This window comes from Didymella exigua (assembly GCF_010094145.1).
Source record: "Didymella exigua CBS 183.55 unplaced genomic scaffold M421scaffold_21, whole genome shotgun sequence".
NCBI lineage: Eukaryota > Fungi > Ascomycota > Dothideomycetes > Pleosporales > Didymellaceae > Didymella > Didymella exigua.
Window position 1 is genome coordinate 162,035 of NW_022984795.1, and position 22,513 is coordinate 184,547.

General features: G+C 53.4%; 7 protein-coding genes across 7 annotated transcripts; 5 read left to right on the forward strand and 2 right to left on the reverse strand.

The window, feature by feature from the left end:
- Positions 1-1,657: 1,657 nt before the first annotated feature.
- Positions 1,658-2,632, forward strand: M421DRAFT_210614 (uncharacterized protein). Its single transcript, XM_033588217.1, has one exon. It carries the CDS (start codon positions 1,826-1,828, stop codon positions 2,477-2,479), a length of 654 nt encoding a protein of 217 aa, XP_033446825.1. The 5' UTR covers positions 1,658-1,825; the 3' UTR covers positions 2,480-2,632.
- A 3,400-nt stretch (positions 2,633-6,032) lies between these two features.
- Positions 6,033-9,913, forward strand: M421DRAFT_422551 (plasma membrane ATPase 1). The gene is made up of 3 exons (XM_033593202.1): positions 6,033-6,572; positions 6,893-7,036; positions 7,088-9,913. Exons 1-3 carry the CDS (start codon positions 6,320-6,322, stop codon positions 9,691-9,693), a joined length of 3,003 nt encoding a protein of 1,000 aa, XP_033446826.1. The 5' UTR covers positions 6,033-6,319; the 3' UTR covers positions 9,694-9,913.
- On the reverse strand, positions 9,634-10,703 carry M421DRAFT_210755 (uncharacterized protein). Its single transcript, XM_033588219.1, has one exon. The coding sequence runs from the start codon at positions 10,570-10,572 to the stop codon at positions 10,030-10,032; it is 543 nt and encodes a 180-aa protein (XP_033446827.1). The 5' UTR covers positions 10,573-10,703; the 3' UTR covers positions 9,634-10,029.
- A 2,722-nt stretch (positions 10,704-13,425) lies between these two features.
- M421DRAFT_6848 (uncharacterized protein) lies at positions 13,426-15,542 on the reverse strand (the record flags this gene model as incomplete). Its single annotated transcript, XM_033596521.1, has 2 exons — positions 13,426-15,309; positions 15,381-15,542. 2 exons carry the CDS (start codon positions 15,540-15,542, stop codon positions 13,426-13,428), a joined length of 2,046 nt encoding a protein of 681 aa, XP_033446828.1.
- Positions 15,543-16,189: 647 nt separating this feature from the next.
- On the forward strand, positions 16,190-17,985 carry M421DRAFT_422555 (uncharacterized protein). The gene is made up of 3 exons (XM_033593203.1): positions 16,190-16,880; positions 16,931-17,489; positions 17,540-17,985. Exons 1-3 carry the CDS (start codon positions 16,331-16,333, stop codon positions 17,775-17,777), a joined length of 1,347 nt encoding a protein of 448 aa, XP_033446829.1. The 5' UTR covers positions 16,190-16,330; the 3' UTR covers positions 17,778-17,985.
- A 164-nt stretch (positions 17,986-18,149) lies between these two features.
- Positions 18,150-19,317, forward strand: M421DRAFT_422556 (uncharacterized protein). Its single transcript, XM_033593204.1, has 2 exons — positions 18,150-18,565; positions 18,615-19,317. The coding sequence occupies exons 1-2, from the start codon at positions 18,188-18,190 to the stop codon at positions 19,203-19,205; spliced, it is 969 nt and encodes a 322-aa protein (XP_033446830.1). The 5' UTR covers positions 18,150-18,187; the 3' UTR covers positions 19,206-19,317.
- A 248-nt stretch (positions 19,318-19,565) lies between these two features.
- Positions 19,566-22,172, forward strand: M421DRAFT_6851 (uncharacterized protein; the record flags this gene model as incomplete). Its single annotated transcript, XM_033596524.1, has 2 exons — positions 19,566-20,454; positions 21,634-22,172. 2 exons carry the CDS (start codon positions 19,566-19,568, stop codon positions 22,170-22,172), a joined length of 1,428 nt encoding a protein of 475 aa, XP_033446831.1.
- Positions 22,173-22,513: the final 341 nt, after the last annotated feature.

Genomic DNA, 22,513 nt, shown 5'->3' on the forward strand with positions numbered 1-22,513 from the left:
GCGAGATCTCTGCCCACCGCCCAACTTTTCAACCGCCGTCATTTGTGCGCCCGCTATCTGGACTTAGAAAAGACACGTTGGATGAGATGCATGTGACTGAGTAGCTGCTGGCGCGGTTTGAAGCGTTGAGAACCTCCAGCACTGCCACTTCTCTACAAACCAGGACCTCACCGACTTATCGAAAGATGCAGAAGCTTACTACACATGCTTTCTGTCCATCTCTTGAACATCTTATTCCAAATTACCATATCCTCGTCTTCTCCAAAAAAAAGAATCGACATTTCGGCTGCTGGAGGGGCGGAAGTGGGTGTCCGGAACAGGTCTGCAAGAAGGAAGGTGGTGAGGTTGGTATAGAGCCGGCACTCTCGCCATGAAGTGCGTGTCTTGTCCATGAGACCATGAAGGCAAAGTCCGATTTCCTTTGTCTGAATGGCAATACCTGTTTACACATTTGTTTCCTGTTCTCGCCTGCCGAGGTACAAAGCATCTTCAACCTCCACTAAGATATCCACTTCACGTCCTCAAAGTTAGGGTTTAGCATCCAGAGTAATCAACGACTTTATCTCGAAACACTCAGTGAACACGGCGATGTGTTGCTTTGCTCTCTACCGTCTATCAAACCTTTCAGCAAGTCAAGACGTCTGCGCCACATGTCCTGTGTCGAAGTGGCGAATACCTCCGACGGTGGCTGTTAGGTGGTACCTGTGGCGTTATCTTTATTCGGTATGCGCACCATACCTTTTTATACTTCCCAGAGTTGGAGCCAGTCTAGAGTCAAGTGGCCAGCGGATCATAATCTGCGCCCATTCGCTCAGAACTGAGGCTGATTCGACATATGCTAAGCCCTGCTCAATCCTTCGCATTTGACATGCCAACCGTCGATGAGAACATGTACCCTCTTCGCACACACATGAACGTGCCCGTAGTCACCTCCTCTTTGAGGGACCCTCGCCCCCACTGCTCTCGAATCCACCCGGTCGACCCGAGCGTTCGGCTCCTTTCTTTGGGTTCAGCAGAATACCGCAAAGTAAACGAGCGTGTCTCTTCTGCGTGGGCTCCTAGGTCTAATGCTCTATCTTCGACTATTGCCTGCTCCTGCTGTCATTGAGATAACGAAATGAAGTCCAATGCATATGCATGAAGTGAACGACTCTTTCCTTGCTTCCAAATTGATCTTCCAGAAGGAAGCATGAAGGTGTATCTGCTCGCAGTCGCGCCTTTCTTGCAGCTCTCAACAAAGCGTAAGCACGAGGAACCAGTGACTAGGTAAATGCACCGTCGCCTTCTGAGCTTTCTCTTCATGTTCCGCGGTGATGAGTATGTGCCGTGATCCTTGTCAGTTCTTGCTGCTTCTGCGACCTCCGTCGACTTGCACGATTTTTTCAAGAATGAATCACATATGTCCATATCTAAGCCCCATGCACTAGTTGCGTCCTTTCGAACGACAACGTCATAAATATATGCCTTCTCTTCCGTGCCAACTAACATTAGTCCCCCCACGCGCTGTTAAAACTTCAAACACCCGGAGACGTGTCTGGAGTACAGGCAGTAATGGCGAAGCCCCGTGCGCTTCGTGGCCCCTTAGTTTGCGCATCAAAGAGATACCCAGTCTGCACGCATAACAGCTTCATCCCACGTCGATCTCCACTGCTCCGGATCCAGAACGTCTCTGGGACTCGCACATGTGCTGGTGTCGGGTTGTCGATCTCGTGACGATGCAAATCCGAAGATTTCAAGTGTATGAGACGCGGATGCACGTTGTACTCGCGTCTTAGATGCGTCTCGCACCGGTGCATGATTTGTCTGGTGTCCGAAGAGATCCGCTATGGTCAGGAGAGACAGCCAAAAGAGGCATGGAATTCTCCGGCTGCTCTGTGCAGTCGATAAACACTCGGCGAGACCCATGTCGTGGAGTTCCAACTCTTTTTTCGGCCTCATTCATACATTGCCAACCCCCCCGGGACATCCGGCGATCGCTCACACAATGTGGGAAGTGGTTATAATGGGCCCGAAAAGAAGCACAACATCAGCTCTTCGTGGCAAGTGCCACCTGGGCAGATCTGTTAATCAGCAACAGTTAACAAAGTTCGAGACTTCAATACAAATGCGCTCTTTGCAGGTAGAAATCTCGCAATGTTGCTTAATTATAGGTGGCACCGCTTATTGCGATCATCGGATAAGGATTCTAATAGCAGCGTCTGCGGCGACTAGAATAGCATACTTACGAGTCGCAGTTTGTATCGACAGCCTGGTGATTGCGCGCTGTATGAAAGCGCTACAAGAGCTGAACAAACGCTGCAGGATGTGTAGAGCCATATGGCGGCAGGTGCGCGCTCAATGCGCACGTTGGCCCCTTGTTTCCTACCAATACTCGAGCATCGTGACACCCAAAGAGGCCAAAAAAGAGACCGCAATCATGTCAGACTGTCTGCAAAAGGCGGGGAGGTCGCTGATGTTGAACAGATGCTCGACTTCGTGATCAGCTGGAAGACCCAGGTGGCGAGACGAACCATTTACGGCGCCGGCTGAAATGCATTTCTAGCTGCACATCTGGCGTTTTCTAGGGGCAATACTGGCGGTGAGTGTGGGGCCCCAGTTCCACGCCGGCTCAAATTCGTTGACCTCAATCTCGAGCACGCCAGACAGCACCAGATGCGCAGTCTGGCATCCTGGGCGCTTCGTGCAAACACGGATTCTTTCTCACGGCCGGAACGCTGCCGCCAAGTGAAGTGCAAAAAAAACGCATTCTCGGGAGGAATCGTTGCTGGGCGGATAACTTGGCACGTTACTGCAGGTGCAAGAAAGGCGTACAGTAACGTCTGGGCAGAAGCGGGGAGCCATCGTACTTCGCGGGGCGCACCGTAGTTGAACGGAGAATCAACAGAAAGTGGTCAGAAGAGCAGGTGAGTAGTGCAAGGATCATCTGCTTCGAGGTTCGTGTCCTTGGAGCTGCTTGGCAGGAAGGGCACATTGCTTATGGCAGTTAGGCAGTTGACACATTGTACTGTGAAATGTCTGGGCGATGTCGCCAGGGAGCATTGGCAGCGATGAGTAGAACGTCGCAGTCAAGACATTCACGTTGCACAGAAGACGTCGCAACGCTCTGAATGCAAGTTGGCAGAGGACCACAGCAGTGCGTGGCAGCAGAGTCGTAATCTCGAGCTAAGTTCTTCATTACGTGCTGAATGATAGATGAGGCCACCAATCATCGCTCGCAGGACTGGCCTAGACGAGGCTAAAGCGCCTCTTGCAAGTCTGATTGCGCGAGATTCGAGCCGAGCGGGTCCAACCGCGGAACGGAGCAGAGCCGCTTGAATGCGTTCGCGCTTATGCGAGTACTGCATGTAAAAATTCGACGTCCTCCAGCTGCAGCCAGGTTTCCAGCCTCATTCTGGTGATGCTGTGGTTCTGCCACGACTCACGAAGCATTCAAAGTGGACCCTGGCCCTTTCGAAAACGGAGATGTCGATCCCGTTGCGCAATTCTGGAGGATGGGGGTGGAGCTGTCGCGGCGCCAAGTGCGATCACCACATTTTTCAATGCCCGAGTGCTCACGGGTTCATGTGCGGTCAACGGTGTGCAACAAGCAAATAGATCGGTGCTTGGCTGTGACAATTGTATGCCTCAGGTAGCGTTTGAAGGTCGCTAGACGCCGGACTGTCGTTGCGCAAGTGCGCAGGTTTACACAGTTGATCCACGGTTCACCGAGAAAGATGTTGCGTGGGCAGTCGTTGCAAAGGGTTTACCAAATGCTCCTCATTGATCGCACGAGAAACGGCTCGCGCATCAAAGGCTTCTTCATGTGTTTCTTTGGGGGCAACTCTGCTCAGCGATGCTGAGCAAGTTGATACAATCCCCTGCCGCTGGAGCCACGGCAATAACCGATGTTCGGTTCACTGCGTTTCAGAGGAGGTTAGTATCTGCATCTGGGAGAAGTGCCGAAGAGGTTGGAGGCGAAACATTTGAGGTTGCAGGCAAACACATCAACAACCTAGTTTCCTGCCTGGCTCCTCGTGAAACATAATTGCTGTGGTTGGGTTCCTGTCTGTGATCCAGGAAATGCGGAAGCAAACGGTGGGCCTGAGGCATATCAGGGTCTACGGCAAGACTTGCAAAGCTTTGTGCACGCTTGACCTGCAGCTGGGACTGGAGAAGAGGCGGGAGAGCATATCTCTTGCGTCAAGCTCGCGGAGAAACTGAGGAAGTACTGAATCAAGCGGTCCGGTTAGCAGTGGTCAGCAGTGGGTACAGACCAATATCCGAAGCACTCGGACTTGTGACCCAAATACTATTATTGTTAGGCGCTCCACCTGGTCGATAATGGACGTTATGGAAGTAATGCAGGCACAAAATAATTCATCGTTGTGTGCGTCCATGAGCATTGGCAATGTAACTTGGTAGAAACCTGAGGTTCTAGTAGGTGAAACACATCGCAAACAATAGTTGTCGAAACATAAGGCTCCAGATTGCGGGAAGCGGCGCCTGAGGCAGGATATAGAAATGGTGCGGCAGAAACGTCGACGGTCCGACACCGGAAAAAGTCTCGCGACTCAGGGCGAGGGAACAGCGCTGGGCAGCGCGAGGGAACTTGGCCGAGACAGTATAGCTGCTGGTAGTTCGATGGAGTCGTAAAAATGCGCAATAATTATTCCCGAGCAAGATACGGCGGTGAGTCTGCTCTGATCAGCCTGCCGGTGAAGCATCGGCAGTCGCACCTGGTGGATCTAGTTATCAAATGGCGTATTGATCACGTGAGCGGCTGTTCCTGCGATTGTAACTTCCGCATCGGGCATGCCTTCCTGGAATGCAGAGCTGGCTAGGCTGGCCGCACACGGCGACAGAAGAGCGCAACCACAGCCAAACGTGGAGGCCCTGCGTTTAATGAGTCTCCAGTGTTCATTGCAACGGCGCGCGCTTGCGACAGATCTGGGCGTGTTGTCGTATTACAATAATATCCTCTGTAATTGGAAGCCATGTTGCCCTAGGCAACTCGGCACTCTGGACACGCTGATTCGGCCGACGACGGGGCGTCTAATCAGCAGCCCTGGCGAGTTAAGCTGGCCTGGGCAGTCTCGGACTCTCGGCGCTTCTGAAGTCGCAGCCAGCGCGGGGGTGGACACAGGCTTGCGATGCAAACAGTCGCTCCTCTGGGCATGCCTGATCGCTGCAGCGCAGATGGGTCTGGAGACTCACTGGCTGCGTGGCCCTGCTTGTGCCTCTGCCTGTACCTGCCGGCGCGCACCAGCTCACGCAGGGAAGCAAGAAACGGGGCCGCGACGTGCACTAGAAGCGAAAATTGGAAAAACCGCTCATCGCGTGGGGAATCCTCGTTGAGGCTCTGCGGCTTCGCTATCTCGTGCGAGCCAGCAACGCAGCTTCGGGGCTCGAAAATGCCTCGCCGCCGCACTTCACGACCAGACGCGCCCCTAGAGTGGCAGCCAGCTCCAGTCGCGTCGAGGACGAGGAGCCCTGCACCCAAAGCTTGCTCTCTTGGCTGCAGAAGCTTGGTGCATGGGGGCCAGAGGCTGATGCCAGTCTGAAGCGCCTTACTGTTCGTGGCGTCGTGCAGTTCGAGGCAGCGATTGTGGAGGTGCGGGCTGCTTGCTGCCAACGTCATGAAGCACCATCCCTGCTGGCGTTGCACACATTCGCGTGCTATCCCACAAGCTTAATTTCTCCTGCCGCTCAGCGTCGCGCTATGCTCCTGCGACCCAGAGATCTCGAAGGGGAGTGGGTGGGCTAGTGGGTGCGGTGTGGGCCCGCGACCAGAGTGAACACCAGCAGAGCAAGATGTCGGGACTGCAATTGCGTGCAGTGAGCAGCTTGCCAGGCACAACCTCACCTGCAACCTCGCTCGCCGCACCCGTGCGCTCTACTGCAGTCTGGCGGCGGACGCGGATAGGCACTCGCTGCAACGGGGAAAGGCCACAAATCGCTCAAAGCACGGACCGCAAATGACATAGCGTGTGCGCGATTTATTGTAGCTCTTTTCGGTTTGTTGTGAGCGGCGCGTTGGTACGTGCTCCCTCAACCTTGGACTGCTATCGACGAGGCCAATCACCAGCCATCGGCAGACACGGATCCAGCCAGCAGATTTTTCCCTGAGCGCCTTTGGATATAATCCGCTGCAGTCCCTCCTCCCTACTTCTTTCTTTACAGAGAAGGACTCGCTCGCTCCTACCATTGCTGAGCTTGCCCGACCTTGACAACCCGAAGCCTCCCTACCTCCGGTCGCTGGGAGCCTTCTCTGTGATTAACCACTACCACACCCACTAATAATCCGACCACCGACAATACTACTGAGCATTCCTTAATCAACATGGCACCCGGCGAAGATGTTGAGCGCGGGCGCGCTAGCAGCGCTGCTGAACGCCAGAAGTCCATCGTCTCCATGACCGAGTTCGAGGGCATGGACGAGTACACTGCCCTGCAGAAGTACATCCTCTTCTACCGCGACCCCAGGACCGCCGGTCACCAGCAGGAGGAGGCCCCCAAGAAGAAGAAGTGGTGGCAGTCTGGCGGCGGCCAGGCCGCTGGTGGTGTTGACCTCGCTGCTGAGGTTCCCGATGACTGTAAGTTTTTTCCAATCATTTACCCAGCACATCAATTGGTACCCACGAGCGATCTGCTGCAAGATGCTTCACTCCCAGCATTGGTCGAGTGCCCTGTTGGGCGATTGTCATTGTGTCGACATTCAGTGGCGCTCTGCATAGCTCTCGGCTGCAGACCAGGGGAGCTTCCAGCTTGAGCTTGGAGCTTGTCGCAGCCGCTGTGGGGCCACATCACGTGCGAACGGTCTAGTGCGACATTTTGGCCGCCCCATCAAAAACATCCCAGCTTGCAGCCCGTTTTCGTGCAATTTCATCAAAGCATTTGCTAACTTCAGACGTAGTTGTCAACACTGAGCTTCGCACTGGTCTCTCCAGCCACGAGGTTGAGAACCGTCGTAAGCGTTATGGCTTCAACGAAATCTCTTCGGAGAAGACCAACCTCCTGAAGCAGTTCATGGGTTACTTCACCGGTCCCATTCTCTACGGTATGCAAATCTACACAGCTTGATTTATCGTGCACTACTAACGCGATGTAGTTATGGAACTCGCTGCCCTTCTCGCCGCCGGTCTTCAGGACTGGGTCGATTTCGGTGTCATCTGCGGTATTCTTCTTCTTAACGCTGTCGTCGGTTGGTACCAGGAAAAGCAGGCTGCCGATGTCGTCGCCTCCCTTAAGGGTGACATTGCCATGAAGGCGACTGTCGTCCGTGACAACCAGCAACAGACCGTCCTCGCCCGCGAGCTCGTCCCCGGTGACATTGTTGTCGTCGAAGAGGGTTCAACCGTTCCCGGTGACGTACGTCTTATCTGCGACTACGACAAGCCTGAGGACTTTGAGCTCTACCTCAAGCTCAAGGCTGAGGACAAGTTCCACGACGGCGACCCAGACGAGAAGGAGGATGAAATCGATGAGGACAAGTTCGATGAGGAGAACCCTATCACCCAGGGTGTTTCCCTCGTTGCTACCGATCAGTCTGCCATCACCGGTGAATCCCTCGCTGTCGACAAGTACATGGGCGAGGTCGCTTACTACACCACTGGTTGCAAGCGCGGAAAGGCCTACGGTATCGTCATCGCCACTGCTAAGCACTCTTTCGTTGGTCGCACTGCTTCGCTCGTCCAGGGCGCTCAGGACCAGGGTCACTTCAAGGCTATCATGAACTCTATCGGTACAGCGCTCCTCGTCCTGGTCATGTTCTTCATCCTTTTGGCCTGGATTGGTGGTTTCTTCCGTCACATTCCCATCTCCGTCGCGCGTGAGGGCACCGACAAGTCTGTCACTCTTCTCCACTACGCTCTGATCATGTTCATCGTCGGTGTTCCCGTCGGTCTTCCCGTCGTCACCACCACCACCCTCGCTGTCGGTGCCGCCTACCTCGCCGAGCAGAAGGCTATCGTTCAGAAGCTCACTGCCATCGAATCGCTCGCTGGTGTTGACGTTCTCTGCTCTGACAAGACCGGTACCCTCACCGCTAACCAGCTGTCTCTCCGTGAGCCTTACGTTGCTGAGGGCCAGGATGTCAACTGGATGATGGCTGTCGCTGCTCTCGCCTCCTCCCATAACCTGAAGTCTCTCGACCCCATCGATAAGGTTACCATTCTGACCATCCGCCGCTACCCCAAGGCTCGCGAGATCCTCAACATGGGCTGGAGGACCGAAAAATTTACCCCCTTCGACCCCGTCTCCAAGCGTATCACTGCCGTCTGCCACATGGGTGGTGACAAGTACGTCTGCGCCAAGGGTGCCCCCAAGGCCATTGTCAACCTCGCCAACTGCGATGAGATCACTGCCAACCTCTACAAGGACAAGGCTTCCGAGCTCGCCCGTCGTGGTTTCCGCTCCCTAGGTGTCGCTTACCAAAAGAACGACGGTGACTGGATCCTTCTCGGTTTATTGTCCATGTTCGACCCCCCTCGTGAGGATACCGCCCAGACTATTATTGAGGCTCAGCAGCTTGGTGTTCCTGTCAAGATGTTGACTGGTGACGCTATTGCCATTGCCAAGGAGACCTGCAAGATGCTTGCTCTCGGAACCAAGGTTTACAACTCTACCAAGCTTATCCACGGCGGTCTTACCGGTACCACTCAGCACGATCTTGTTGAGCGTGCTGACGGTTTCGCTGAAGTGTTCCCCGAGCATAAGTACCAGGTCGTTGAAATGCTCCAGCAGCGTGGTCACTTGACTGCCATGACTGGTGATGGTGTCAACGATGCTCCTTCCCTGAAGAAGTCTGACTGCGGTATCGCTGTCGAGGGTTCTACCGAGGCTGCCCAGGCTGCCGCCGATATCGTCTTCCTCGCTCCCGGTCTTTCCACCATCGTCCTGGCCATCAAGACTGCCCGCCAGATTTTCCAGCGTATGAAGGCCTACATCCAGTACCGTATCGCCCTCTGTCTCCACTTGGAAGTCTACCTCGTCACCTCGATGATCATCCTTAACGAGACTATCCGTGCCGAGCTCATCGTCTTCCTTGCCCTGTTCGCTGATTTGGCTACCGTCGCCGTCGCTTACGACAACGCTCACTCTGAGCAACGCCCCGTCGAGTGGCAATTGCCCAAGATCTGGTTCATATCAGTCATCCTCGGTCTTCTCCTCGCTCTTGGTACCTGGGTCGTTCGTGGTACTCTCTTCCTGCCCAACGGTGGTATCATCGTCAACTTCGGTGCCATCCAGCCCATCCTCTTCCTTGAGGTTGCCCTTACCGAAAACTGGCTCATCTTCGTCACCCGTGGCGGTAAGACTTACCCCTCGTTCCAGTTGGTCATCGCCATTCTCGGTGTAGACGCCCTCGCCACAATCTTCACCCTCTTCGGCTGGATGTCTGGCTCCGACTACCAGACCAACCCTCCCACCCACAACTCCAAGTTCCAGGAGCGCGGTTGGGTTGACATCGTCACCGTTGTCATCATTTGGGCCTACTCCATCGGTGTCACAATCATCATTGCCATCGTATACTACCTCCTCAACCGCATTACATGGCTCGACCAGCTCGGCCGCAAGGACCGCCACAGGAAGAACCCTCACATCGAGAACATGATTGCTGCTCTCAGCAAGCTTTCTGTCGAACACGGTGTCGACAAGCACGGAACTCAGCGTTACGTCCTCGCCGCACGCGCTGCAGAGGAGGAGGACGACGAGTAAATGTAAATTACGATGCATGGATGCATATGAGAAAGATTCACGGCATATGTGGTTAGTGACATGTACTGACCATGGGTGTGATGAGCCCACCTTCTAAGTGAGGTTAATAATCCGTCGCCGTTTCTTAATTACTCTCTGTATACCAAGGAGCACATTTTTTGTAGTAATTGATACCGATTGAAGTTCAAAAAAATCCACTGCTCCCCCATGTGTAATGCTCCTGATTTGCTGATATTGACGTTCTGAAGTCTTTCCACGCATGCTTGCTGTTCATCATATCTAGAAGACATGCAAAGAGCTTCTCATCCATGAGGACTCGCTTGATTGATTGTTCGCTCACGGCTCAGCCTCTGCGTCATAATTGCTACCTAGACCCATCTGATTTTCCACATGATGAACTTGAACCTTCTCTGGAGCGGTAGCTCCAGCATCTTGCATATCGGGCGAATTCACGCGTGTCAGTTGATTATGTGTCGCCTCTCTGCCGCTCTGCAAACCTCGCAATATTCCATAGTGCCAATCAGCCCTACAAGCCAACCAGATGTGACGAATCGGGAGCCAGCTTGGAAGCCAGCCGGCTGAATACAGCGAGCCAAGCATCTCCTCTGAGTTCACCTGAAGGCTGATCGTTTGCTCGCGATGAAAAGACTCCCTTGCGGTCGTTTCACTCCCGGATGGCACTATCGCTATCTTGACCTCCCGGTGCATATGGTTGGTCGTTAGCAAGGGTACAGATGATAAATCATCACACATTCCCGTCTGCAGCAGCTTGGTTTCGCAGTGGTGCTGGAGCTGCCAACGCCCCCAAGCGGGGTAGATCAGCGTGCACATCGCTGGCCAACTTGGGATTGGACCGCATCGACGACAGCTCGAATCCATCGCGCGGGTTCTGACTTTTGCAGTCGTATCGTCTCAAGACAGTTTGAAATGGTGCAAGCGCAGCTTTGCTGCGCAGCGCCCCGCGGCCGTGGCGTCACACAATTCGACCATGAGCCCTGAGTTTAGCGTAGGCCGACTTGTACGAGGTCAGAGATAGCGAACGAAGTGCGGATGATTGACCAATGGCGGCCTGTAAGGCTTGGAGAGGTGCAGCAGGAGCGCATGCGCTTGGCGCATCTTGCATCGTGGGGTAGCTGCTGTGAATGGTAGGTGAGTGCATGGCTAGCTCCACGCTGCGCGTAAACTTCTGGGATTCGCACGGGATTAGAAATCAGAACCGCTGCTGGGCAAGTCAATCATCGAGTGCTCGATTACACGATCAATCTTACGATCAATCATGTGAGGCTTGCGCGTTGCGAGATGTCTTTGTCAGAGAAATTGTGCTCAAGCTCTGGCCTTCGGCGCCGCGGCCTTGGAAGCTCAGAGGCTCGCACGAACTCTATCCGCGACCTGTCAGCGCGCGACATGCGGCCTCACTTTACGTTAAATCTTGTCATCATACGCTCGGGCTTATTTGTCCTTTGCACGTCACTTGCTCCGTGGGTCTCCGTTTCACAATGGAGATCGCAGGCCACATCGGCGAGGAGGAGGCTGGTGAGCCGTATCAGCATGACGTATTCCCGTCACCTCACCGGCCGTCCTCGTTCGGCGTGCATCTGCAAACGGCTTGCACAGCGGCCTTGCTGATCGTCGCAATCATGATTCATCTCCAGCACGGTGCCTCGGTGATTAGCACGACTCGCAGGGCTGCTTACCCATAGTTGCTTATCCATAACCAACGCACGGCGCAGATACAGCCAGCGCCTCCCATGTCACTCGGCGCGTGGACAACACCGGAACGAACATCAATCAATAATCTACGAGGCGGCAGCATATTGCCAAGCCGTGTGGGATTCCAACGCTGATCGCGGTGCTTCTTAATGGTGAAAAGAGGTCGATGAATTGCTCACCCAGGGCACGTTATGCAAGATTATGTTAGTGGTGTATGCATGCTTCCTTCTTCGACACCACGCAGATTCCGTGATCGTCTTTAGCATTTGCTAACGTGCATGTTCGAAGGATCTGACGCTTGAGGGTGAAAAGTCGACTAGGTGTACTGACGTAGGTGTACGGCATTGCTACGCACCTCATCGATGATTATCGTTTTCGCAGCTCTTCTCCGCAGTCCTGTATGCTGACTGACGAGATGGTGCGTACGATGACGCTTAATATATGACAAGCTTTCTTTGCGCTCGTAAATATGAGAGAGGTGTGGGTGCAGATGTCAGCAGGTTGAAGATTTGTCGCCAAATCGTCGCGTAGTCACGAGTCTTACATGCCCTTAGGCTGCCACGTACATAAGGGCCTATGTTTATGTTAATCAGGAGCCTCGAGTAGGCATGCACTTTTCAAGAAGACGGGGAAACGTAAAGGGAGGCATGCTCTTTGGGTACCATCATTTCCGGAACCAAATGCCGCAGTCCGAGCAAGGCAAGCCCGTGGAATTAGCGTGGCTGGGTTTGGATGCAAAAGGCAGCATATAGATGTTCTGGTGAGCAGTTTCGGGTTTCGAAGATTGGGGACGGATGAGTGAAGGGAGGCCGTGAGATGTATAGCATACCTTGAGAGACAGGAACACCAAAGATGTACACGAGTGGAGAAGCAGTCCAAGCAGAATATAGACATGAATAGGATCAGACATCGACCTGGACAGTCCAAACTCAGATGGATGATACAACGTCTCCGAGTAGCGGGAAAGTAGACCATTCGGAAGACAAGCATCGCAATAAGTGCACAGGTGTAGAAGTGCATAGAAAGGGTACGGAGAACACGAGCATTCCAACCACCCTTCTAAATGCTACTCAGAGCGTAAGAGAGTGCACAGCGTTCATTTTACCATCCATTTCAAATATTGAGTGCGTTCTTGACGAACATGGAAAAGAGCGGGCTTGAAGGCACTAGGGGTTTCCAAGTTACCGTGCAGCCAAGTTCACAGTTCTTGAGAGCAGAGATAAACCGTCCTAACGCTTTCGATATGCAGTGTGGAGGAAGACGTAAGGTAAATACACAGCTAGGAACCTCTCGAGACAATACTCAAGCAAAACCTTCTCCCACCGACAAACATGAAGAAGATGCTGATTGATATGAGTTTCGACTTTACGGCACGCATTGTAAATGCCCGCTAACACCAATCCTCTGAATGGGGAAGACCAGCATATGTTGTTGAGTGGTTCCGATTTCGATAGAGGTCGATATTTCCAAAGATCATAGATGTTGTGGACCTGGTACTCGAACAACGTAGCACCTGCAAGGAGGTCATCCTATTATTTTGATAGTTGATTGTAGCAAATGTGAGCTTTACAGTATCGACAATGCATCAGAGCTAGCGAGAACTTGTCATCATCAGTGCTGGTCTCAGATGCGGGAGGCAACATGCATCCTCTTGATACTGGGTTGTTTCTATGAGCAGCAGTAGCCACAAATTGAGGCCTATGGCAATATGGAAATCTACCTTCAGCCAGGAGCATAGCTTGGTGCTCGAGAATCGATTTTGGATAGTGCGTGGCAGCATATAGCGCCACATCCTCTGGCCTTTTCAATGACAGTTGAGAAGCAGACAAAAAAATTGATCAGCGCGAAAATCAAAGTGATGGACAGGATTAGTATGCTTGACGATCGTATTGATGTGTAGACTATGTATAGAGGCAACATGCCTAAATAACTTGATCCGCCGCAGCCATGCAAGAATCATAAAACCCAAACGCCACGCTATGCACCGCCGTCTTGATAACAATCCTTGTAACCTACAAGCAGCTAGAAAGCCCTAACCTTCTTTCCCTCAACTCCCATACCAATGTCCGCCTTCCTCTTCCCCAGCACTGAGTCCGGCGTACTCGGCATTGGTATGCCGGCGCCCTTGCTGTACTCTTCGAAGCATGTGGCATGATATATCTTACTGCCAATCTGCAGTGCATCCATCCAGACAAAGTCATTTGCGTCGACGTTCCACTGCGTCCCGAACTTCTCTTGGCAGATAGGGCAGGGAGCGTGCTGGAGCGTAACGTCCTGTGGTACAAGCACGTAGCGATCCTTAGCCTGCTTCTTGGGCTTTGCAACGCTGTTCGTGCTTGCGGCATCGGTGGTGGGTATTGTCTCGTCGACTTCGCGGTAGTCGATCCAGTCCTTTTCGGACATGTACCAGCTGCGGTGCACACCACGCTTGGCAGCATCGGGGTCCTTGACCTTGAAGTGCCAGTCCATGTGCCGGGCTTTCTTCTCCTTACCCTCAGGTGTGCTTTCGAAACGGCGACCACATGTTGCGCAGATGTTTGGCTTGGCATCGTACAACCGTGATATGAGGTGGAATCGAGGCTTTTTCATGGATGCCGTGGTGAATTCGATATCGCTCAGGACGTTCGTAGGCGCGGAGACCTCCCTTACCATCGGCTGAGCATTGAATGGGGCTCTGTTCACCATTGTTGCCCCAGGCATGTTACCGAGAGCAGCAAGCAGCCAATCCGCGCTTCCCTGAGCAGGTGCTGCTTGCTGAGGCGTGGGTACAGATTGCACTGGGGTGGACGGAACGGGGGGTGGTACGGCTCCTGGCGTGTTGAACTGCGCAAGCAGAGCTGCCAGGTTCGCTGTATGATTGACCGCTGGCGGCAGAGCAGCTGCCGCAGGGGTAGGAACAGGCGTCGAGATCGGCGGTGGGAAACCGACAAAAGATGGGGGCTGAAATGGCGCGGGCGCCGGCACGGAAGACGATTGTGCTGGTGATGAGACACGCTTCAACAGATCAGCAAGATTGAAGGTTGCTGGAGGTTGTGGGGTTGGTGCGGGCTGTGGTGTTGATTGCACTGGTGGCCTGAGACCAGCAAGCAGTTGAGCAATGTTGGGCGGTGCACTCGCAGATGGAGCACTGGTAGGAGGAAAGCCTGGCGGCATGCCATGAGGAAATCCAGACAGCGGTGTTGGTGGGGCAAACGTTGGCATGGGCGTTGGAGTAGGCGCCAGGGACCGCACTTGCTTACGCACAGCTTCAAGCTGCTGGGGAGGCAATGTCTGGGTATCGAGTATCTGCTTGAGTGATAAGAGGGCTTGCAGCTTCGTTTGAACGTCCCTGTCAGCAGGATTGTGGGCGAATGAGGTCTGTGTGGTCGAGACAAGCTGGGCGACCTCAGCTTTCAGATCAGCTAAGTCAACTGAGGACATGGGCTGGGGGCTGTTGAGTCCGTAAGCCATGGGTGGTGTAGCTGAAGGTGCGCCATACTGAGGCGTGGGCGGTAGGCCTGCTGGGCGCCGAGGATCGTTGGGTGCAGGGTACCGGGGCAGATTCTGCGGCGGTGTAGAAGTGTCTCTCCAGGCAATGTTCGAAGGTGGGCGTGGTGGAAGTGCATGCAGAGGTCGCGGCGGTTGTGTCTGGGCAGCAACCGAACGGATCTTGTTGATAGCATTCTCGATATCGCCAGTGACATTGGCAGGGAATACAGGACGCGTGTCCATCGACTCAGGCACTGACTGCTTCCAGGTCCTTAGCAGACCCTCCATCGCCTTGCGAGTAGCCTGGTCCACCACAAGGTAGGCGTCCATGAATGTACGATAGAGATTACGTCCGAGATACACAGTGTAGGGAGTGCCGACATTCTTGACAATGGAATCGAGAACGTAGAGGGACGGGAGCTTCCACTCTGGACGCGTCTAGAGCACGTTAGTCACTCGCATGACAAGAGGAGGAGGTAAAGGCATGTCAGCAACGTCGATGAACTTACTGTTCGAATGTGGTTCTCAAGCTCAGTTGAAATGGCCTGCGCGTACTCTGTGTTCTCCTTCGCGATGAGGGTTAGATTGCTAATCTCTGGCCTGCTGTTCATCCTTAGGTCTTGCAGAGCATCGCGAAAGTCGGCAGCCACCTCGGCAGCAGGTAGCGACATGACGGGCAGTAGAATGTGTGCTTTGGGAAGGGGGTTGAGGGTTAGTCGTGAAATGCGGTCGCGCTGAATGGCTTGGAGACAGTGTTCGGCGATCCAAGCAGGCTGTTCTCGCAGACAAAACAAACAGATGCTTCCTCTCTTTCGAACACACGGTGTGACAGGATGTTTGTGTTGCTACTAGCTATGACCTCGCTGGGTTATGCAGCAAGAAGACTGCGCCAGGACAGCCAGGACAGTGACAAGACTCGCTCTCCTCCAGCCACTGCACTCCACCCACTGTGTGCCTTCCTCCTCTACTCGCCAATGTATGCGAAGTAGTGTGTGGTCGCGATACGCCCAACAAGAGTGTGTGTGATGCAGGTGCCCGTTCACGAGCAGGTAGTGCGGCTGTAAAGGCTGCAGGTGCTATGTCGCGTGTTGCGCGAGGTTAGTCGCGAGAATGTTGAATGAAAAGGAAAAGGAAAAGGAAGTGGACAGGGCCGGAAGAGATGATGGAGCAGGATTATGTGCGTAGGTTGATTGGAGAGGTGCGAACCGTGGTTTGCGATGTGCGTCTTCGCAGCCTGGCCGCGCCTTCCCGCCAAGCCTCGGTGAAATAGAAGGTCCGCTCGTCATTGGCAGTCGCGCTCAGCAACGACTTTCTTTCACGCAACGCAGACATCATCGTCATTGTCTGACGTCTCTCACCTTCAGTATCGCGGTCGCGGGTCTTCATATATCGAGCTTCAGGACCGCATACGTGATCAACACCACATCAGCTCCAGCGCCCCTAAGATACACAACCAGCCATGGAAGACGTCGAGTTTAATAAATCGCATTCCAACTCGCCGCTGCCTGAAGCCGGCAACGACCCAAACGACCCTCTACGCCCCGAGATCGACGAAGAAAACTCGGCGCCGAATCCTACTAACGCCACGACGCACCAGGATATGGAGGTGACGGCAGATAAGGAGGAGATGCCTGATCAGGATGACATCGAAGCAGGCTTGTCAGACAACGATTCTGCGCTGTCCGAGGCGCTCGATGATGGAGACTTCGACGAGCAGTTCGGCGACTTCGATGCCAGCAACATCGCTATTGAGGAGCGCGCAATAGACGAGGACACAGTCAAGCAAATCGGTGTGCACAAGAGAAAGCGTGCTGCAGGCGAAGGTGATGAGCCCAAGAAGAAGAAGAAGCGTGCTGACAAGCCGCGTCGCAAGAAGAACAAGGATGGCGACGAGGATGGTGGAGACCAGGGCGAGGGTGGAAGGAAGAGCAGGAGATCCAAGAAGGAGGGCCGGGTACGAGGTGCTAGCCCAGACGAAGAAGCAGAGGCAAACCTTACGCCCGAAGAGCGTATGTCAAACAAGGCACATATAGAGGTGAAGCCACTGACATATTGATAGGTCGAAAGCGCGCACTCGAGCGACAAATGGACGCCATCGTGAAGAGCAGTTCGACTCGCCGCCGCAAGAAGGACGGAATAGATCTTGAACAGATGGCCGACCAAGAGATCGAGGAGATGCGCCGCCGTATGGCGCAGGCCGCAGAAGCAGACAATGAAGGCCGCAAGCGCGGCGAACCAGCCCGACACAAGCTCAAGCTTCTGCCAGAAGTCGTCGCCCTGTTGAACAAGAGCAACCTCAAAGAGTCAATTGTAGATCCAGAGTCAAACATCCTCGAAGCTGTTCGCTTCTTCCTCGAACCCCTCAGCGACGGTAGCCTGCCAGCCTACGATATTCAGAAGGAGCTGTTTGCAGCGTTGGCTAAATTACCCATCAACAAGGACACTCTCGTTGCATCTGGTATTGGCAAGGTCATCATGTTCTACATCAAGAGCAAGCGTCCTGAATTGACAATCAAGCGACAAGCTGAGCGCCTCTTCACAGATTGGACTCGTCCGATTCTTAGGCGGACAGACGACTACCGCAAGAAGGAGTTCAGACAGGCCGACTTCGATCCTACGTATGTATACTCTGGCGTTTGCCGTGTATCTTTGACTAACGCGAATGTAGACGAAAGGCCGCTACTGGTAATGCTGCTGCCAACAGCCAAGCTGCTGCTCAAGCTGCTGCAAGGAAGAAGGCCCTTGAGGCTCCAAAGGCATACCAGCGCGCTCGTATGGAGACTGGTCGCATGACATACGATATTGCGCCAACAAACCATGTTACCTTCAGCGAGAGCAACAACTCCCGACGAGATATAGACATTCTGAAGACAGTGAAGGCCAGGCAGGGTGGTGGCAGGCGCTGAGAGCCTCTGACGGTGTTTGGTTTGATTGCCAATTACGTATTGGAGTTCATGGTGTTACAGTACGCGCTTGGGTAGGCATTGTTAGCCAGACTGCATATCATGGAGTTTCGAAGCCGGCTTGCGAGCCAAGAGGCGTTCACATCCTTTGAATGATTATTGCATGTACGAGACATAACCAGAACCATCACACATCTTCTCTCGATGCAAGTAATTCCCTATGGCACGGACGGGACGTTCATTTCCTGTCATGTATGAGTGGGACGTCAAAGCCGACTTCGCAGTGCCCTCGCAGCGGAGCTCTCCAGAGGCCGAACCGCGAATTCGCCCCACCTGAAACGTGGGGCAGAGCCCCCCACACGCGCATCAACGAAGCACACATAAGCAAGCTGCATTGCCTTTGCACAGCCCTTATGTTCGCCCGTCCGTTATTTGCTTACTCACGGACACGCATTGCCTGTGTTACGCCAAGAATAACCTTCACGAGCTTCAAGCCAGGAGACGTACGCCTTCTCTCCACATCATCGAAACCCAAAGCTATGGCGGCTTTCTCGCATCTGATCCGGTTCGAAGCCGATGATGGGAAGACTTACTATGGTGACTTGACAAAACAGACACCGACAAGAGAGATCCAAGGCAAAGAAGTTGAGGTGCTCGAAGGCGATGTGAAGAGCGGTTTCAGCAAGAAGGGCAGCAAAGCCAAAGTATCGAAGCTGCTATGTCCGCTGCCTACCACGAACATCATCCTTTGCGTCGGTCTGAATTACAGACAGCATGCCGAAGAAAGCAATGTCAGTAACAACGCATATGTATTCTTAGCCACCTTGCTTACTTTCGTAGCTCACAATTCCATCCAACCCAGCCGTCTTCATGAAGCCCAGCGATGCTCTCGCCGGACCTCTGGACGACATCCCAATCCACAAGGACTGTCAGAGCAATCTGGATTACGAAGGCGAGCTCACCATTATTATCGGCAAAGACTGCAAGAACGCCACCAAGGACAACTGGCAAGACTATGTCCTCGGCTACACAGTCGGCAACGACGTCAGCGCACGCAACTTCCAGCTCCCCGTCACCGTCTCGGGCGGCCAATTTGGTTATGCAAAGTCCTTCGACAAGTTTGCGCCCATTGGGCCCTGCATTGCGAGCAAAGAGGTCATTGGCGACCCGCAAAGGTTGAGGTACTGGACTAAGGTCAACGGTCAGAAGAGACAGGAGACTGGAACAGATGATATGATTTTCACTGTTGGCGAGATTATACAGCATCTCAGTAGGGGCACCACTTTGAGGGCGGGCACTGCGATCTTGACGGGTACGCCGAGTGGAGTTGGACTGTTTATGGAGCCAAAGGGGTTCGTGAAGGATGGGGATGAGGTTGAGATCTATGTCGAGGGGATTGGTAGTATCATCAATAAGATGAAATTCGAGTAGGGTGGTAGGACGCAATGTCATTCAGAGTAAGTTCGAATGGGACTGTGTGCGTGCAAACGCTGCTGACTGGCAAGCCAATGGATAGCGATGATCTTGTCGAGGCGATCGCGCTTCATCAGTGTCACTCTTGCTGTAACTTGTTGCCACTCGTCATCTCTTGTTTAGCCACAAAACTGGCAAAGGTAAGAACTCTGACAGAGACAGAAATCGCGTCCTCACGACTTCTGCACTACACAAACTTGCAGCGACCGTCAACTCAGAATGCTCCCCGTCTTCACACATCAATTATCGACACACCACATTCACTTCATCAGCACAAGATATCAGGCTTGTGATAAAATTATTTAGTACCAGCGCAGCATGTCCTTCGAGCGACCAGAGGCAGGCAAACCCCTAGCTCCCTCCCGACAGAAGAAGCGGCGAGAACAGAGCCCCTCTCCCCTCAACAACAGGACCAACAACCAGGACACGAGCCCTGCAGACACAGAGGAAGTGCACAATGATCCCGATAACGTATCCGCATTAGGATCAGAGGACGACGAAGAGGCTGCTGTGCGCTGGCAAGAGGTCATAGCAGCCAGGACTGAGGAGGAGATTAGGCGCTACAAGGAGCTGCCGACCAAAACCCGTACGAGGGCTGAGGCTCAACACGATGAGGATCTGCACAATCTCCGAACAAGGAGGATGCGGGAGACTCAATCGATAGCCGCTCAAGCACTGGAACTGACGCAGCAACCTGCCTCGGAGACACAGCAACAGGTGTGTCGAGCCTCGAGAAGAGACAAGGATGGGATGGGCGAGCGAATCGGACCGCCGTCGCCGCCTTCAGGATCGTCAAGCGGCACTTGTGACAAATCGAGGGTGCAGCAAGCTATACTTTTCAGCTCCGGACATGTAACTATACCCACCCTCAAACGAACAGACACGGATACATTCACGACCTCGACGAAATCACCATCGCCTCCACCCAACACACATTGGCGGGATTTACAGAGGCAGCGAGGGCGACTCAATCTTGATTTCAGCCGCCTTGACACACATTACATTCTGACCCATGAGTTCATTGACGATGTGAACGCAATGCTCGACTCCATCAGCGGCTGGCCGGAGGCTCAGTTCCAGGATATCAAGTATGCCTTTCAGGAAGATTGTGACAATCGAGGCCGGACGATCGAATTCGTCGACCTGGGCAACAGGCGATGGGGAGTTCGACTCCTGGATCCTTTGAGAACTTCGAGGAGAGACTCTGGTACGCACTGTCCCTTCGCCAGTTCCGAGAAACCGTGGGCTCGCTGTCAAAGTCTTGGTCGCGACCTGGGTTGCCCGAACAAGATACTCATGGATCAGAAGATCGCCGACTTGAAAAATTTCCGAGAGCAGCAAGATTTGCATGCCCCACCTCTACCTTCCCGTTCGAACAGGAGGAAAGAGCCTCGAGGACCTTCTAGGGTTGCCGAACCGATATTTTGTCCTATCACGCGCGCACCGCTCGCAGCTACCCCACGGCAGCCTAATAGCCCACGCCCTAGAACTCGCCCATTAGCAGATACGGACATGGAAACAGAAGTCATTGAGGGCGTGGATCGCAGCGACTCGAGCTTGTGGAAACAAGTCGATCGGGTGAAGACCTCTATGTCTCAATTAAAGAACCAAGCCCAGGGCATGCCAGGTACATACGCTGATGGGCGGGAATTGGTAAGAGCATGGTTGCAGAAGTCGGAACTGACATCTGAAGCCCCCAAGCATACAGCCAGACCTCCCCCGGTTGACTATTCAGAGTTCGGTCCCATTGGTGGAAAGCTATTGCACAACGAGAAGATACCTACCGGCCCCAACTCTTTGAGAAGTACCGACTTGCCCTTTACTTCGAGGACTGACCCGCATCGATTTCATGCTTTGGGTCCATTGGTTGAGCACGTTCACAATAAGTCTCAAAGGGAATATTATGCAGCGGCTAATGCTAAGTTCGATGAATCGAGCGGAGAAGATGACACTTCTGTGACTTCTTCCTCACCTGAAACACCAGAACAATATTCGATCGATAGTGCCATACAATCCGCGATCACGAGCAGCACATCAAATTTCGAGCCTCGCCCGTTGTATCTCAAGGATCATCTTGCATATTAGAAGCTGCAAGCAGGAAAGATCCAGATGGCCGCACAGCTTCGTACGCAAGGAATCAGAGACAGGTTGCCGACTGAACCACCGAACACGGATGCAATGTATTACTTTCGAAAGGGCTGTCGGCTAAGACCACCTCAAACCCTAACATCTGTGAGAGAGATCGCGTCTGATGCTGTCTCCGCGTCCCTATCCGAGGACCCTGTTGCGGCGCGACAAATTTCAGAAAGCTCATCAGTTTTTGACCAAGATACTCCCGGCGGCGAGGCTGAAGCGATAATGCCACACACTACTGAAAGTATCCAAGAGCCCATTGCAGAGCGTTCAACTACTCCTTCAGACTCACCGCCATCGCCGCCGTCGCCAAGACTCCGCCAGCTGGACGAGGACGTTCCGTCGTGGAACTCTGATGACGAGCCACTCGATTGCGAGTGTTCTCATGTCCGCGATGACATGGAACAAGACGATGATATCCCGGGATGGATACGTGAATATCAGGAGCATCTCAGGAGTCGTCAGCGTGGAACTAGCTCTAAGCAGGCGCAGCAGACGCAACAAAGGGAGAAACCTAGATCGCACCCGATATCAACCCCAGAACCGACCCAGAGATCAGTACCCGAAGAGCGCAGTGCTGCAGAAGCAGTACCAAGGACTCGGAGCATTTCCACTCGTGTGCCCATCCCTCAGATAAGGCATGCTCATGAAAGACCGATACATCCAGACGCCACAGGCAGTCGCAGATGGATAGGCCCGGACCTATTTCCAGTGGGCATGACTCCGCCGAAGGCGCAGAAGGAGCAAAGGAATGACCAGAAACTGTTGGAGGAGCTGTTCAAGAAGAAGTGATGGTGTCCGATATGTACCGGTAGCTGTATGTACGCTGTAATGAAGGACTTTGCCAGTCATCCAATGACCATGTAATCAACTTCCAGTACCGTTGGAAACAAGTAATCGTCGACAAAGAATGCATATCTTGTTGTGAGGTCTTGGAACTGTAGCGCACACCTTGAGGAAGAACGGGCACTGAGGGCAATGGTGGTATACAAGACCAGCATACCTTCAATGTTATTACCCCCGGTAACTAAGTACCGAATCCCTCTTTCTGGGATTGATTGAAATTCTCCACAAGGTACCTCTATCCTGCTCTTCACTCTCAAGATGTAATGGCCAGCATCCATACTCGGGAT

Excerpts from the sequence above, each read along its gene's own strand:
- M421DRAFT_210614 (XM_033588217.1), top strand. The coding sequence starts at position 1,826 with ATGGTCAGGAGAGACAGCCAAAAGAGGCATGGAATTCTCCGGCTGCTC.
- M421DRAFT_422551 (XM_033593202.1), top strand. The coding sequence starts at position 6,320 with ATGGCACCCGGCGAAGATGTTGAGCGCGGGCGCGCTAGCAGCGCTGCT. Across the intron at positions 6,573-6,892 it reads TGCTGAGGTTCCCGATGACT|TTGTCAACACTGAGCTTCGC; the intron begins GTAAGTTTTTTC and ends CTTCAGACGTAG. Across the intron at positions 7,037-7,087 it reads CACCGGTCCCATTCTCTACG|TTATGGAACTCGCTGCCCTT; the intron begins GTATGCAAATCT and ends AACGCGATGTAG.
- M421DRAFT_210755 (XM_033588219.1), bottom strand. The coding sequence starts at position 10,572 with ATGGATTCGAGCTGTCGTCGATGCGGTCCAATCCCAAGTTGGCCAGCG.
- M421DRAFT_422555 (XM_033593203.1), top strand. The coding sequence starts at position 16,331 with ATGGAAGACGTCGAGTTTAATAAATCGCATTCCAACTCGCCGCTGCCT. Across the intron at positions 16,881-16,930 it reads AAACCTTACGCCCGAAGAGC|GTCGAAAGCGCGCACTCGAG; the intron begins GTATGTCAAACA and ends ACATATTGATAG. Across the intron at positions 17,490-17,539 it reads CAGGCCGACTTCGATCCTAC|ACGAAAGGCCGCTACTGGTA; the intron begins GTATGTATACTC and ends ACGCGAATGTAG.
- M421DRAFT_422556 (XM_033593204.1), top strand. The coding sequence starts at position 18,188 with ATGTTCGCCCGTCCGTTATTTGCTTACTCACGGACACGCATTGCCTGT. Across the intron at positions 18,566-18,614 it reads AGCATGCCGAAGAAAGCAAT|CTCACAATTCCATCCAACCC; the intron begins GTCAGTAACAAC and ends TTACTTTCGTAG.